Source organism: Macrotis lagotis, chromosome 1, assembly GCF_037893015.1.
Source record: "Macrotis lagotis isolate mMagLag1 chromosome 1, bilby.v1.9.chrom.fasta, whole genome shotgun sequence".
NCBI classification, from domain to species: Eukaryota; Metazoa; Chordata; class Mammalia; order Peramelemorphia; family Peramelidae; genus Macrotis; species Macrotis lagotis.
This window is the reverse complement of record NC_133658.1, coordinates 903,289,032-903,305,799: the sequence shown is the minus strand read 5'-3', so window position 1 is coordinate 903,305,799 and position 16,768 is coordinate 903,289,032. Positions and strand designations below refer to the sequence as shown.

Here is a 16,768-nt window from a genome sequence, read left to right as displayed (position 1 = left end):
ATTTAAGAATTGAGCATTTGTTAAAAACCTGCTGTGTGCAAGACATGCCAGAGATAGAGATGATCAGGATGTGGACTGAGAAAAGGCCACCAGATTTAGAAATAAAATCAATTTAAACTTGGAGAGGCTTCAGAGCAGTGATGAAGTCAGAAGCCAGATGGCTAGGAGTGAAGTGGGAGGAAGGTGAGGTTGCAGAAGGAATGAGTGTAGAAAATTTTTCCTAAGAATTTAACTGTGAGATCAAAGAAAGGAGAGATTGATTACTAGAGAGATGATGGGGTCAAGTGAGTGATTTTTTTAAGACTGGAGTAGACCTGAGAATGTTTGTGTGATCAGTCAGGGAAGAAGCCCACAGAGAAGGAGAATGCGGAGGCAAACAGAATAGACAGGAGAAGATGGCATCCAGGCTTGGCTTGGGCAGGAAGCATTCCACCTCTTTATGAGGGCCTGGAGCAGAGAATAGCACAGGGTAGGTTTGGAATGCAAAGTGGAGAGGACAGAAAGTAAGGAGGAAAGTCATCCATGAAGGAGGAGGAAGTGACAACAGAGACTTCCTGAGTGGAATTTTAATAATGATTGTTCTTCATTTTTGAAGACCCCCAACATCAGGGAGGTGATGCCATGACATGTGCGTGTTCAGTCACCAGCCTCACTTTTGCCTCCAGAGCCATCTGGTTCCAGATATGTGGATCCTGGATATGGCCCTGGATGCGAGGCAATCAGGATTAAGTGACTTGCCCAAGAATCCAAGGTCCAGTGTTCTATGCACTGCACCACCTAGTTGCCCTCCAGATCATCAAGGAAGAACGTGATTACCATGTTGTGATGGAAGGCCCCACTAAGATCAATTGAGTAGATCCAGTCTAGGGTTCCTAGAGAGGTTCAGCAACATTGCCTCTTTTATTTTGATAAATGTTCCCTCAACTCTGGCCCAATTTCCACAGCTATAAAACAAAAGGTGTTAAAAGGGGCTTCTAAGGCTCCTTTCAGCTCTGAACCATATTAGTCCACAAACCCCTCATTTTCAGGTAGAGGCCCAGTGACCTGTCCTAATTCCAGTAGGAAAGGAAGGCCCATCCAGTTTTACAATCCTTGACGAACGAACATTCCCTTTGGAGTCAGATGGCCTTGACTGAAATCCCACTCCTCAAGCTTCTCTTTGGGCAGCTCTCGGTCTCCCTGGGCCTTGGCTTCCTTGTCCTGCCCCAAAGTGCCTTAGAGCTCTTTGCTTTAGTCCTCTGAAGAAGGAAATGGCAAACTGCTTTATGACTGTGGGATCACCAAGACTGGACATGACAACACCTGGGGATCCTAGTGGACTGGAAGTGGCAGTCAAAAAGCTGCTCTCTGGGCTCCCTGGCCCCCATTGGAGCAATGCGTTCCCCAGTTGCTCTGATGCTGGAAGCAGAAATAAACTTGTCTTTGTGGATTCACATGCTTGGAAGTGAGTCTTTCTCGGCTCTAGTTCCACTCTGAAACAGACCCAGCTCTTGGGCAATTTTTACTTAAGCCATTGACGAGGAGGCATATGCCAAAGACACTTTGGAGACTTAGGGAGACCTCAGAGTAGTTAAATAGCCCAGAGCTGTCATGAGCAAGAGGCTGGTTGACCCCCTTTTGGATGTTTAAGAACAACTGCAGTCAGATGAACCAAAGGTGTCAAATACTTGGCCATGAGGCCCCCTAGTGCTGCCCAACTGGATCAAAGTGGGAAACACATCAAAGTAATGGAAAAGAAAGCCATATTAAATGTCTGGTTCTCCAGGCCAGTCTGCAGCCTGCAGGGATCCTGGTGAACAGTTGAAAGGCCCTGTCTCCATTTGATTTGGACCTCACTGAACTTGTCCTGCAGCATCTGATTCTCACAGTCACTCCCCACAACACTGGCTCCAGGGCCCTTCCTCTGCTTTCCTCAGAACAATCATTACTGGGGTTAGATCCTAAAACAGACTTGTGTCTGCAACAAGCTAACTGGAGGCACAAGCATTAGGTCGGGGTCTCTCTGTGGTCCTGGAGAGGGCGAGTCCTCCCTATCTGCTCCCTCATGAGGGGCCTTGCCAAAGTGGAATAGCCCATGTTGGACAAGCACAATGGGGGGGGCGGCCACCCATTTTTAGGGCTTCTCTGGAGAAACTCGGTCCCTCTCCAGCTCTGCACCACATGACCAGATTGACTGACTTGAGCAGATTTAACAGCTTACACCATCCTCCTCAGGAAAGCCAGTATTCTTAAGGCATCATCTTTGTTGGGATGTTAAGAGAACAAAGCGGAAGCCAGCCGGCAGGGGGCGCTGCAGGTCAGTCCATGGCCAGACAGGGCCGGCCCTCTGGGGGCCTAGAGCTGGGCTTCAGATTCGCCCTGATCTAAGAGGGGCATGGCCTATCTCCACCCACCTCAAACTAGGCACACTCAAAACCAACCCCCCTCCCCTCCTTCCTAGAGACTCCCCCAGTCAACCCAACTTTCCTTCTGGATCCAACGCTTCCCCATTTAAATGCCCACTGCGCTAGTCCTGGTCCCTGGCCCACTTCTCTTCCCACACTTATCCTAACGCTGCTCCAGCCCCTGCCCTCCCCAAAGGTCTCCACTCAGCAGCTGTCTGCTGGGGCCTCTGCCCACCTGTCCTCCCCTGGCCCCACTGCACCGGAGACCAAGCCTGGCTTATCCTCTACCAGTGCTGCCCGACCAGCACCTTGCATACACTTGACAGGCTTTTCAGGGTGAGCAGGATGGGCTTGAGTGTGGATGCTCCCTGGGTGGGTAGGTGGGGAGCCACTTTCCTCAGGTTCACTTTCTTCTTCTGTAAGGTGGGGTTCAAATGGACAGCTCTTGCTTCCCTGGGGTTCTCTTGGGGATCACAGGCCGCTAGTCTGTGTCCTATCCAGCTTCTTCCCTTGCTCAGCCCCTCCCCCCCCCCCAAGCCTGCTCCTTCTGAGACCCCCCATCATGATTTCTGGACTGCTGTGGGTTTCTGCCCAAGGACTGGCCTGGACATGGGGCCTGCTGCCCTCTGCAGTCTGAGGCAGATAAGAACCCTCCCTGGGTCTGCTTCTTTCCTCTGCCTATGGGAGTTTGGGCTTCCTCCTACTGGGGTCTCAAACACTTGGCTGATTTAGGGTGGAAGTGAAGAAAACAAGCAGCAGCCCCAAGGGAAATGGCTTTGGAGAACCACTGAGGCAGCAGGTGCACGGTTTCCCGAGAATTCCTGCTCAGCTCATGGAGTGGGAGCCTGAGTCCGGGCTGCTACCCCCCTCCCGTCCCTTGGCGCTTCCCCTCCCTCTCCCTCCAAGAGACCACCAGCACGTCTAGAATAAAAGTTTTAAAGTTCAATAGTCACTCTCTCCAAATACAAAAAGCAGTTACAATTCAACTCAACACAGAAGCGTGTGTGCAAAGTTACGGGAACTTAGACATGGTATAAAAAGTTAGGTTAAAGATGATTTCGTGGTTTCATTTCCCAAGTGGATGCGTGCTCTTCCTCAGTCACCTGAACTCAGCAAAGAAATTGTTACCTTGATGAAATATTAACAGCCGTCCCACAGTAAAAACTGACATAAATTCTAAAAATTAAAAAACAGCATAATTACCATAAAACATCTGGCTTGCCTCTTCCTCCCTCCATCTTTTTAATTTTTTTCCGTTTTTATTCTTTTGGGTTTTTTTTTTGGTTTTTGTTTTTTTTCTGCAAAGTCTCAGACAATAAAACATCTCCGGCAGGGGTTGGTTTCAAGAAGGCTTGGAAAGCTGAGGAGCAAGGAGCAATCGAAGGTGGCAGCCACAGTCCCCCCAGACTCTCCTCTGGCCCCTGAAGCTACCGAGTGCTTTCCAGGAGGCCCCCTGAGGCCTCCGAGGGGAAGGAGCAGGGGTGGGCAGCACAGTGCCGGTGTTCCAAAGTCAAAAAGAAAAAAAAAGAATAAAAAGCAAGGGGTGTTTTTTTTTTTTTTTTGCTGCATTGTGGAACTGGAAAAAAGAGTGGGAGAGGACGGAGGAATCACGCGCCTTCTCAATGGGAGGATGGGCAAGAAAGGCAGGAGCTGAGGACGGACAGACGGACGGATGGACGTGGCCGGGCAGACTGACTTGTGAGAGTAGGGCAAGGCGGCAGCTGCCCTTTTGCCCGGGCAGGAGGGCACATCTGCCTCTGGGGCAGCCCCAGCTACTGTGTACTTGAGCCCCCCTGTGTGTTCCCTGAATAGCTCCCGTAGTCATAGTTGCCGTAGTAAGGTGGCCACTGGCCCTGGTAGTACTGGTTCCACTGCTGGGCATACTGTAGGGAAGGGGTATAGGAGAGGAAAGACAGAACAGGAGGCATCAGCATCTGGGGTGATGCAGGCCAAGTCCAAGTGGCAGAGAGGCCACCTGTGCTTGTGAAACACACACACACACACCACAAGGCAGTCCCAGTTACAGACACAGACACACCACGCACGCCCCAGCCCCCCACTCCACACTTTCCCACCCTTCCACCTTCCTTCCATCCCTCCCTCCTTCCCTCCTCCTTCCAAGGGCCTACCTGCTGATACTGGTTGTAGTTCTGTTGATTGTAGGTCTGTGCGGTGGGGGGTGGCGGGGGAGTGGTATAGGGGGGGGTGTAGGCTGTGTAGCTCCCATAATTGTAGGTGGGAGGGGGTGGTGGTGGAGGGGGTGGCGGCGCGGTGTAAGCTGGCTGGGTGTACCCTCCCTGATTATAGGTTGGGGTATAAGTTTGCTGCAAAAGAAAAACAGAGGGATTTGTCGATGGGCACAGGGGCGTTCTCATCAGGTGCTACAGACCCAGAGCTGCTTCTGGCTCTGGTCTCTGGCGCCAGCTGAGAATTCCTCAGGCCCCACTGAAGTTTCTTCTAAATAATTGGAGTCATTACAACACCCAGAGGCAGCAGGCACAAGGCAGCCCATGGTTCCGGACCCCACCCTGATGGCAGGTCAGAGGTGAGGGAGGTGTGGCACTTGAGGGGCAAATGACCCAAAGCTAGGTCTAAGTTGCCTCATCTGTGAAATGGAGGCCCAGACCTAACTGATCAGCTCTGAGATGGGATGCTGCTGTTACCTGTCCAGCTGGAAACATGTTTCCAAACAGTTTCCAGGAAGTGGAGATAAGTATCCCTCAATGGTAATTGGGGAATAAGGGATGTGGGCACCCCAAAGATAGGCCACACCACTGGTCTCCTGTCCACCATGAGAGTTGCAGTTTTTATCTGGGAATTATAAACTTGCTTTTTTCTTTTTAAAATACCCAGATAGGTGGCTAGGTGGCACAGTGGGGAGTATCTGAGCTCAAATCCAACCTCAGACACTTAACAATTACCTGGCTGTGTGGCCTTGGGCAAGCCACTTAACCCCCTTGCCTTGCAAAAACAAAACAAAAAAACCCAAAAAACAAATAAAATGTCTAGATAGCTGGACTTCAAGAAAATTACTTTCCTTTGTAATCCTATGTACCTCACTTTATGCACTGCATTAAAGATCCTTTTCCAAATGGGGTCCACAGGCTCCACTGGCAGGAGCCCCTGCTCTACTCTGAGTGCCCTCAGTTGAACCCTGACGAGAAAGGGCAGAGGGACTGGCTCGAGGCACGGCAAAGAGAAAAGACCTGACCCAGCATCAGACATGACCAAGGGCCTCTGGAAGCCGGGAGCAGGGCCATGAAGCCACCCAGGATGCCAAACATAACTCCTCAGCCTCTCCAGAGGCTCAGATCTTATGAGTAATCAATCTGAATGCACAGCTTCCAAGAAGGTCAGGAGCTCCCAATGGGGGAGAGGAGGGTCTCACCTGGGGGGGGCTGTAGCTGCTGACAGGAGGGTTGCTGCCGCCACTGCTGGCTCCCGAGGTGGGGATATTGCTGCTTTTGTAGCTGGTGCTGCTGTTGCCGCTGTTGCTGATGCTGCTGGGTGGCTGGCTCCTAACTGGAGGGTAGCTCTGGGGCTGTGGGGCCCGAGGGTAGCTGCCTCGGTTGTTGGAGCTGTTGTCCCGGTTATTGGTGCCCCAGCGGTTCTGAGGGTAGCCCCCACCACTGTTATTGCTTCCACCTCCACCACGGTTGAAACCTGAAACAAAGATCATGTGATGTGGTTGGTTGGCTTTTCATGGCTCACCTCCCTGATGCCATAGTCTTCTTCAAGAAAGGAGGACAAACATGAATCCGCGCACGTGTGTTTGTGTGTGTGTGTGTGACTCTGGGCAGCATCCCTGCCCACAGCAGCAGGGGCCTTCAGGGCACAGGGGACGGGATTGTGAGTGCTCAGGTTCCTTGGAGGCATAAACCCCTCAGTCATCCCTGCCCTCTTTCATCTACCACACAACTGTACCCGCATACTGGCCAATGTGATCATGGTTCTTCCGTCGTACTGGTTGTGTCTGACTCTCCATAACTATTTTTTTTGGGGGGGGTCTTCTTGGCACACATGCTGGAGTGGTTTGCTATCTCCTCCAGCTCATTTTACAGATAGGAAACTGAGGCAAATACAGGGTTAAGTGACCTGCCCAGGGATACGTAACTAATACATGTCTGAGGCTGGATTTGAACTCAGATCCTGACTCCAGGGATGGGGCTGGAGATCCCCAAGCTCCCAGATTGACCAGAGGCGGAAGACGGGGCAGAGGTCTGGGAGTTTTTAAAATGTGAAGCAGAGGCAAAGACAACTCCATAATGGAGCCTCCCTTGGAGAGCAATAAGCAGAACTAGCATTCTAGGATGCTCTACAGACCCCAGGGAGGGTGAGAGCTGTTATCCTTCCCATTCTACATCTGAGGAAACTGAGGTAGCAGAGTCTGCATGACACCTGAGGCTGCATTTGAACCTGGGTCTTTCAGACTCCTTCCAGGCCCAGCATTCCATGCCATGCCCCACCTAAACTACTGAGTTGTGCACTCAGGAAGACCCTAGTTCAAATCTGACCTCAGACATTTCCCAGCTGAACCATTCTGGGCTTGTCATTTTGCCCACCTGCCTCAATTTCCCCATTTTAAAACTAATAGTACCACACTTCCCTCACAAGGTTTTGGTGAAGAGCAAATGAGACACAGAAAGTTCTACAGAAACATGAGCCATCGTTAGCTATGATTCCAGCAACAGGACCACTGAAGCTGCTGAATGCCATGAAAGACCCCAAATAGATGAGATCAAAGACATAGCTGGACCGCTATCTGAGGTGGATGGGCTTAGAACAGGTAAGAAGCAGTAAATGGGGACGTGGGGAGCAAAGACTTTGCAATACTAAAGGCAGGGAACTGGACGTCAGGTGAACAGTCAGGAATCTTGAGTTCAAATCTAGCTACAGATGCTGACCAACTGCATGACCCCAAGGAAATCAGTTGCTCTCTCTGGGCCTCCACATCCCCAGCTATAAATGGAGAGTCTACCTCCCTGGGTGGCTATGAGGACCAGGTGAGATCCTATCTGTCCATTCCCACCTGGCAGGCAAAAGGGATGAGGGGAATGACACCAAAGAAAAGGGACTCTTCAACAGACTTTCTCTTAGCTTCTGTGTAACTGGTAAGCTGGTGCAGTTGACAGCACACCTCACCTCAGATCTTTATGGAAACAGCTAACCCTCCTTGGTTTATACATATGGCCTACCTATCCAGGCTTTGGCCTTTCCTGGATGTGTGGACATCCCTCTGAGGACCCTCAGGTGGTTGGAGAATGGGCATACCTATCTTTTGTATTCCACAAGAATGGTTTATGAATTAGTAATAAACCACAGTAGTTTACTTTTTTATGAACATTTTTTTTAGGTTTTTGCAAGGCAAATGGGGTTAAGTGGCTTGCCCAAGGCCACACAGCTAGGTAATTATTAAGTGTCTGAGACCGGATTTGAACCCAGGTACTCCTGACTCCAAGGCTGGTGCTTTATCCACTATGCCACCTAGCTGCCCCTTACTTTTTTAAGGACAAGAATTTGATTTTTTTTTTAAAGGTATTTTAGCAAGGCAATGGGGTTAAGTGGCTTGCCCAAGGCCACACAGCTAGGTAATTATTAAGTGTCTGAGAGCCGATTTGAACCCAGGTATTCCTGACTCCAGGGTTGGTGCTCTCTCCACTGTGCTACCTAGCTGCCCCCATTTTGATTTTTTCGAAACTCTGAACCTAAGGAATGGTTTGTGAGCATTTTCAAAGTAAGAGGAGTCAGAAACACTTGGAAGTTGCCATGGCTTAACTCATTTTTGGGAGGATTACCGGATTGGCAAATCAGGGGAAGGCTAGAGACTCTAGTGTGGTATTGTGGAGAATATGGAAGAGACTAGGTGAGAATAGTTTAATGGTGCCATATCACTGGCTATAGAAGTCCTAGGGCTGTGTCCCAAAACACTACTGCTAGGCTTCTAAGATTTAATCTTTTTATCAGGTCCTAAGCAACAAGAGACTTCATATTTTAGCAAAAATGCAGATAACGATCCTAATGTAGAATAAATTACACCGTGCTTGAAGGATAGATTGAATGACCAAAATTAAAATTTAAGGGAAAGCTTTAGCCTGTATCATGTCCTTCCTTTGTATTTCATCAAGGTGGGCAAGGATCCAGCTGGACCCTGGTCATGTATCTCACATACTGGCAGGTAATTAGGGTAAGCAAACTTGACAACACGACATAAAACTGGGGTTGAAAGAAGGGAATGAAGTGTTTTGGGTTGGACTTGCTCTGCTCAGGCCCATGGGACAGAGTAGGCTACGAGCTGTTCTTGGGGAAGCAGGAGACCTAGGGACCAGGCCAGTCTGTGGTTTACCAACATCCTTTCCCTTCAGTTTTTCTGTGAGTTACACAGATCAAGCATGGATTAATCATTCCATTTTACTGATGAAAAAAACTGAGGGGAAGAACTCGCCCAGGGTCCCAAAGTGACACTGCACTTGGGATCTCAATGACAGAGGCAACTCTCTACTAAGGAAAAGTCTCCCAAAGCAGAACAGCCCCTTCTCAACCACTGATGGGAGTGACCTGGAACACTGAGAAGTGATGTAGCTAGGATTACCCAGGTGTCATGGGATGGATCTGAACCCAGATCTTCCTGGTTCTGAGCTGTCTCTCACTTCCACATTTACATTACAAATCTCATACTCCCCCCCCCCCCCCCATTAGACTCTCACCCTTTCTGGTTATCACTGGAGAGATCACAGATGATGATCTTGGAAGCTAGGTATGGAACAAATGCTACAGATGCTTTTCTGAAGAGGACCCCTGTTAGTCGGGTGGGGAAAAGGACAACCCAGCTATAGTCAGAGGAAAAGACAAGATGACCCATAAAGTCTTAGGGAATCACCCAGCCTTGCTGGCCTGGCAATAGGAGGGTAAAAGGGAAGGGGTGGGGGGAAGGAACTGTGTTACCTCCTCGGTAGCTGCCACTGCTGCTACTGCTGCTGCTGCCACTACCACCACCAACGCCACCGCTGCTGCCCCCACGGTTCTGGAATCCCCCTCGATTGCCCCCAGGTGGTCCTCGGCTGTCATATCGTTGGAAGCCCCCAGTGCCGCCCCGGCCCCGGAAGCCTCCTGAGTTGCTGCCCCCACGACTGTCAAAGCGCTTCTCCGGAGGAGGGCCAGCCTTCCTGCCCTCCTCATTGTACTGCTTCACCAGCTTGTCAGCCTCTTCCCGTTGGAGTTCAATGAAAAGGACTTCATCCAGAAAGTCCCCGGCATTGGGCAATGTGAAGTTGGCTTTGGGGCATGCCCAGGAGGGGAGAGGAAAGAAAGGAGACATGGTCAGCTACTTCCAAATCACCTCAGAAACAGAGGGTTGGATTGGGGGCAGTAAGGGAGAACTCCTCTATTCCCAGATCCCCTTCATGCTTTTATTAATCACTGATGTACCAGGATGCTCCTGGGGACAGCCCTTCAATGATGCTCTATACCACCCTGCATGTGGGTAGTCTCTCAGTGTTTCTGAAACAGTTCCTGGCCACTCACATTTCAATTTCACAACAGCTCCAAGGGGACAGATAAGGTGAACTGTTCCCAGAAATATCTAAGGATGTGCTGAGTCTCCTGGACAGGCAGCCAGTTGGTTTAAGGAAAAGGCCAGGGTTAAAATTTGTCTCCGGAGTCCCAGGTTGGGGCTCTGTCCATTATCTCACACTTACCATCTACTGTCAATGGTCAGGTATGTTTTCTTTGGTGGGAGGGGAGTAAGGGAGGACGAGATTTTCCTACAGCACATTGCAGTTTATGGAATTTCCCCACTAAGGGTTGGAGGCAATCATGGGGAAAATGAGGGACAGAAGAAAGGCAGAGAAAACCAACAAAGGAGAGGAAGACCCCCCACCCCCACCCCAGTACTCTATAGCATTTCCCTTCCTCAATACCATGGGTCCAGACTGAATCAGTTGCTTTTCCTCCCTCATTTCCTACCTTTCATTTCTAATACAGCATGATCGGGGACATCCTTTCCCTCCTCGTCTGTACGTCTTATCGTTCGATCTTTCAGGTCCTCATCCGTGGGACAAATGACGATAGCCTTGCGTTGGAAACCTTCAAAAGGACGCATTTTTCGTCTTTGGGCTGATCCATAAACATTTGTCTAGCGACAAGTGACAGAGAAGAGGCAGACAATTGTTTGTTATCTCTGGTCTGGGGGTGGTCTGAAGCAGCCAGTCAATAGACACTCCACAGGAAGCTTTCACTTCACAGCATCATGGAGGTAGAACTAGAGAGGCCCAAAAGGCCAGTCAGCTAATGACATTCTATAGATGAAAAACCAAGTTCTGGGGTGGCTCAATGAATTGTCCAAAGCAGCAGATGTAGCAGCATTGAGGGTGAATTTTAGAGCTACAGCCCTTGGCCTCCTTTTCAGGATGTCCTCTAAAGTAACTGCAGAACCTGTCCTACTTCTAAAGGGGACTCCTTGCTCATGGATACTGAGAACTTTGAAGGCTTCTTGTCTCTAAGAAGTTCCAGGTTCTGTGTAGTGACCCCATCCTTCTGGGCCTCGATGCAAGCATGATCCACTTGGATCAGGGGGAATACACAGAAGCAGCAACTACAAAGTCAGGTGTGGGGAAAGATACTTTGATGACTTAGCAAAGGGTAAGGGGAGATTCTATGAGTGGGTCCCATCACACAGAGCTCTCAAGCAAGTTACAACCAAGAAGGCTAGATGCTAGGGAAATAAAATCCAAATGCCACCAACCCTGCCTTCCAAAAACTTCTATTTTACAAGGTGTAAGAGGAAGGGGATGCCAGACATAAAAATGCATCCAAGTGGGAGCCAATCAGAAGTAGGCTCTGATGATTGCCACCTTTGGGAGCACCAGACACCCTGAACTGTCCATCTTCCACAAGAAGCCTTGTCCCTTTAATGACAAAGAACACTTAGTTGAAGTAGAATGAGCAAGGGACAAAACAATTCTTCCATGAAGTGCTCAGCAGGCCTGTGCTGGTCTCACTAGCTAGAGGCCTAGTCCAACCATGGAAATGGAATTTCTGCTTTTTTTTCCAAAGATGAAGTTTCAAAAAAAATGTTGTCTTAGAAAGATGAATAGTTGGCATTTCCCACTTCACATGTTTTGGGAGGAAAGCCCCTGGCAAAGCCAAAGGTACTAAAGGGATCTGAACTTTTAGAGATCAAAGGCCTATAATGCTATTTCTGGATGTAGGAAGTCCTATCACTGAGCAGGTTTCCTTGGGAGGAATTTGGCTTCAGAGCCTGCCCAGCCCAGCTTTGATGCTCATCTGCAAGATCTGACACCAAATCATTGTGGTAGGTGGCCAGACCAATGGGTGAAACCAAGGACACTCATCTTCTGGTTTTGGTTCCCCGGTTTCTAGGCCATCCTACATTGTACCTTTTTGTGAGGAAAGTAAGAAGGGACAGGGTGCTTCATGAAGAATTTCAGTTCCTGATGGCTACAACCCATAAGGGGACTGATTGGGAAGGGGCGGAAGGGAAAAGATGATGAAATAGCCATGGTCCCAAGCTCCCCAGGTTGACTCAGATATTGCTCAGATGTGCAGAAGGGGGACCTCTCAAAGACCCTAGTCCCCCCTTCACCCTAAGGCACTTTTCTTTTGGCAGAGTGGATCAGTGACCATCCTGTTCGTCATCATTTAGAACTGTTCAACAGCCTTCAAAAACATTACCTTGGCTGTCTACTGGTCACAGAACAGTTTTTTGGATACTATGATAAACTTTCATCATATTCTGTAGAACCTCTGAGATCTTTGGCAACAGGAAGGAGAAAACCAGTAAATAGCTCAACTCCACCATCAGGAAGATGGGTTCCAATTCTCCCCATCTTTTTTGTCTCACTTTGGGGATCAAGGGCTTCTTTGTGGAGGAACTCTTTAGATTTTTTTTTCAAGACAGTGGGGTTAAGGGGCTTGTCCAAGGTTACACAGGTAATTATATTAAGTGTCTGAGGCTGGATTTGAACCCAGGTCCTCCTGACTCCAGGGCCAATGCTCCATCTAGCTGCCCTGTCTCCTTACATCTTTAAAAGGCTCTAGGGTGAGATTTGGATAAACTTGGAATTCTGATTCCATAGTGGAGCAATTTAGCGCCCATGGATGTTTTCCTCTAGGAAGGGTCTGGGGCCCCTGTGCAAAAGTTGGGGGAAAGATCCTCAAAGTAGGGCTTGTCTGTTTTAAGTCTGGGGCAGACCCCCCCCCCCCACCATGTGGCTGGAATCCCCTGTGGAATGAAGTAGGCTACTTAGTAATGGCGAGTCAAAGGCCAAACTTTGTGGTTTGAAAATTATCTGATACTGAGGTGCTTCCTAGCGACAATGGTGGCAAATATTAGAAAATTAATCCACTGGCTAAATTCCAGCTCCAACTGTGGGGCTGAGACTGTTTTTCTGGCTATTCCCCACTTGGAAAAGGGGAGGAAATAGTTCCAATTCAGAGGCTGTTGCTACAGCAAACAGAGCCTGAGCTTAGGGCCTCTGGGCCAGATGTGGCGCCAGGGCAGTTACCAAGGGACCACCAGGGCTGGTTGCTAGGATACACTAGTTATACTATTGGGGGAAGGGGGGGGGGCGGTTGCTGCCTGCAGTGCCTACTTTTCCATTCACATGGGAAGCCAGTTCCTCTGGTCTTGATAGTTTTTCCTATTGTACTCCTGGTAGGTGGGGAAGAGTATGTCAAGAGACTACAGCCCCATTACTTCTGCTGTGGGCAGCTACTGGAGGCACAGTAGTTGGGGGCAGGCCTTTGGCCTATATGGTTCCAGAGACTGAAGAGGAAACTGAAACTGAGTGACCCAGACTTGGCTTGTTGAACCACATGTGTGGGATGGAAAGCTGGCCTGAGGGGCAGCTCAGGCTGGGCCTGGGGGGCATGGGTGTGAATAACACTTTCCTCTGGCAAGCTTGCCAACAGCTGGCAGTTTCCTCCAGGCCCCAGCTCTATAGAGTACCCAATCCACTGAAGTAAAACCCTTTCTTCTAAGTGCATGTCCTATAGGGTGCAAAGCCAGTGCCCCTTCCCCCAGCAGGGTCTTGGGGTCTCCATAAAGGCCCTACACACTTCCTTAGTCTCACTATCAAATCCTAATTCCTACTTCTAATGCCTGTGTCATCCACATGGGTCTTTCCTGCCACACAAAGGCAACAGTGATAGGAAATCTAGGCTACTCGACAGCAAAGGTTATTAAAAATGGAGAGGATCTTTGGGAAAGTAGTCAGAGGCAGAGGGATCAGGTTGTTTCCGCTTGAGTTCCATCTAAGGACATGCTTCTGCTTTTGGACGGCAGCAGGAGGCAGAATACACCTTGTTCTGGTGCTCCTTTTAGCAGCCAAGACAATCCCAAAGGACTCTTGAAAAATGCTATCCACCTCCAGAGAAAGAATCGATGCCATCTGAATACAGACTCAAGTATACTATATTTGAATTTCTTTTTTCTTCCTTCCTTCTTTCTTGTTCAAGTCTTCTTGCTTTCCCCCGGAGGATCTGAGGACTGACCAGATCTTTCAAGGTTCTGCTGACTTCCGCAATCACAGGTGCCCCACAGGGACCCCCAGCCTAGCTTCTAGGAAGAACACAGACTCCAACAATGGAGCCAGGCAGAGGGGTGCTCATAGACAGCAAGAGCATCAGTCATCGAGAGCATCAGTCATTCCATTTCTCCTGGCTCCTCTGCCCATGGCCCAGGATCTAAGGGAGATGACCCCTGAGAGTATCTGCTGGCAGACCTATGACTGACTGATGGAGCCTTGGGGATGGAAGAATTATTTTTTTTTTTGCAAGGCAGTGGTGATAAGTGGCTTTCCCAAGGCCACACAGCTAGGCAATTATTAAGTATCTGAGGTCAGATTTGAACTCAGGTCCTGACTCCAGGACCAGTGCTCTATCCACTGTGCCACCCCAGAGAATTACTCTTAAATATTTATTCTACTCCATCTACGCTGGTCTAAAAGTTAGTCCCCAATTTGAGGTTTATGTTCCTCTAAAAAAAATACAGTGATGGGTTTGCATCCTGATTTTATAACCTGAGAGATCTAGGTCAAGTCCCTTTCCTCTTTTTGGTTGTCAAGTTCTTCACTTGGGATAGGTGGGTGGATTGGCTTCCCTTCCAGCTGTACAGGTATTTTATTAACATTTAGTATTGCATCTACATATTTACAAAGCATTTTCTTCACAACACTGGGAGGGAAGCAGTAGGAGTATCACCAACATTTTACTGATAAGGAAATTGAGACTCAGAGAAGCTCAGAAGCTGGTTCAGGGCACAAGAGGAGTGCCCAGTCTGAATTTTGGGCCTCTTTTGAGCCTCCTCTTCTCACTAGTCATGGGGTCTCACCAGACCCAATTCTATTACTGTAACAAAGTCAAAAAGGCCACCAGCTGACCAGCTTAGGGGAAGGCCACCTAGCTTGGACCATTTCATCTGCAGGAAAACAATCATGGCCCCAGACACCAAGGGGCCAATATGTACATATGTCCTGACCCTTACAAATGAATTGTTTCTTCAGAGCAACTTGAAGTTAAGCAGGAGCCCCTGAGGAAGGGGCTGCCATCGTGTGGCCTTTCCTTGTAAACCCCTTCCCCTCCCCTCCTGATCCTCATGTAGAGGCTCATTAGCTGATTACACCACAGTCAAGGCCAAAAAAGAAGTGGGAGAAAAACCCCAAAGGTGGTCCTGGGTTGAATCTTGTATACCCAGAGGCCTGAGTTTTGGACTCCTGAAAGCACAGGGGGCCAAAGACCACTGGGATGGGATGAGGAGTGTCTGTGAACTAGGATGGAAAAAAAATTGCATCTTTATTTCAACAAAAATGATTTCCTTTGCAAACCTGTGCATTTTATTTTATGCATTTGAAGACATTATTCTGAGGAGACGTCGGGCATTCTGGTGATGCCTAAAGGGCCACGACAGAAAAAAGATGAAAAATTCCTGACCTAATCCAACCCTGCTAATTTCATGGGGAAGACTGGGGTTGTAGCCAAGCTGAGATCTAACCCCACATCATAAGGTCATACATCTCTGGGAACTCAGAGGTCAATGAATCCAAGTCCTTCATCTGAAAGATGAGAAAATGGAGGCCCAGAAAAGCAAAGGGACTTGTCCAGGGTCACACAGTTAGAAAGGGTCTGAGGCTCACTCTGAACGCAGGTGCTCAACCCCAATCCCCACACTTCCAAAGGCCTCCAGCTTCGGACAGTCAAAAAGTCCTCATCCCCCTGGTCCATGAAAGCAGGGCTTCTTTCTTTCTTGCTACTGTAAAAGTCAGCCATCAGCTGCTCATACAGAAGAACACACATACAGCTCCACTTGGGCTGCTGGACTCCCCCAATTCCCCCCCCTGTGAAAAAGGAGCCCCCCCCCCTCCGAGCTCAGCTGGCTACAGTTCAGAGGAGCTCAGAGCTGATTTAAGCAGCCACAGAAAGGAAAAGAACACACCAAGTTGGGCTCAAGAATGGAGAAAAAGGAAGCCAAGGGTGAGTTCCTTGGTGGAAGAGTGTTCTCTGGGTTTTCCAATGGGGCTGAATACTCCCTTATTGACCTAAGGGCCCATGGTCAGAAGAGTCATGTGCATGTGCATGTGTGTACATGTGTCTCTCTCTCTCTCTCTGCACTGCTGCCAAACATAAATGTACACTGACTAGTGGCCCACCTTGTGGTCTCTCATCACAAGAGGCAGAAGTGAGGATAACTGACCAGCACTTTCTGACCCATGGGGCTGGGCCTTCTGACAAGCTGGACTTTAAATAGGCTGTGGGAATTCTGCCAGAGCCAATTCCTGAGGAGCCCACTGCTTGCCTGGAAGTGACTCCCAGGCCCTCAGGCAGACTCCCAAGTGACCCACACTAACCTGGCCCTGTCTTCAAAGTCCAAGAAACTGAGAGAAGTGACCTTTCCAGTTCCCTGGCCTTGGACAGAGCCAATTCTTAAAACTAGATGCCCCACAAACCATTTCCCACTACAGAATCCTTTAACAAAATGCTTCCAGCACCTTATCTCTTCTAGTATGTTTCTTCCCTGACTGATGAAAGCACATTTTGGATGCTTTACATCCCCCAAAATGATACTGTTGGGACATGGCCATGGATTCTGAGGATGTGGACATTCTTAATAACTCTCATCTGAGGGGACTCTGGAGACCACCACATTGTGATGGAGCACCTCCCACTCCAGACCCATCTTTTTTGAGTTAAGTTGTGGAGACAGAAGGGGAGTCCTGAAAAGGGCCCCAGTTGGGGCGGCTAGGTGGTACAGTGGATAAAGCACCAGCTCTGGAGTTACGAGTACTTGGGTTCAAATCTGGCCTCAGACACTTACTAATTACCTAGCTGTGTGGCCTTGGGAAAGCCACTCAACCCCGTTTGCAGTGAAA

The 16,768-nt window shown here is 49.1% G+C and overlaps 1 protein-coding gene across 2 annotated transcripts in view; it reads right to left on the bottom strand.

The window, feature by feature from the left end:
- Nucleotides 1–3,304: 3,304 nt before the first annotated feature.
- The window catches only part of HNRNPUL1 (heterogeneous nuclear ribonucleoprotein U like 1), a 30,015-nt gene continuing 16,551 nt past the window's right edge, over nt 3,305–16,768 (bottom strand). For both annotated transcript variants that reach the window (XM_074219146.1, XM_074219144.1), the window contains exons 11-15: nt 10,347–10,515; nt 9,327–9,656; nt 5,773–6,047; nt 4,514–4,708; nt 3,305–4,267 (exon numbers count right to left, since the gene is read on the bottom strand). In XM_074219146.1, the coding sequence (XP_074075247.1) occupies nt 4,157–4,267; nt 4,514–4,708; nt 5,773–6,047; nt 9,327–9,656; nt 10,347–10,515 (1,080 nt within the window). In that variant the 3' untranslated portion in view covers nt 3,305–4,156. The remainder of the gene's footprint in view (nt 4,268–4,513; nt 4,709–5,772; nt 6,048–9,326; nt 9,657–10,346; nt 10,516–16,768) is intronic.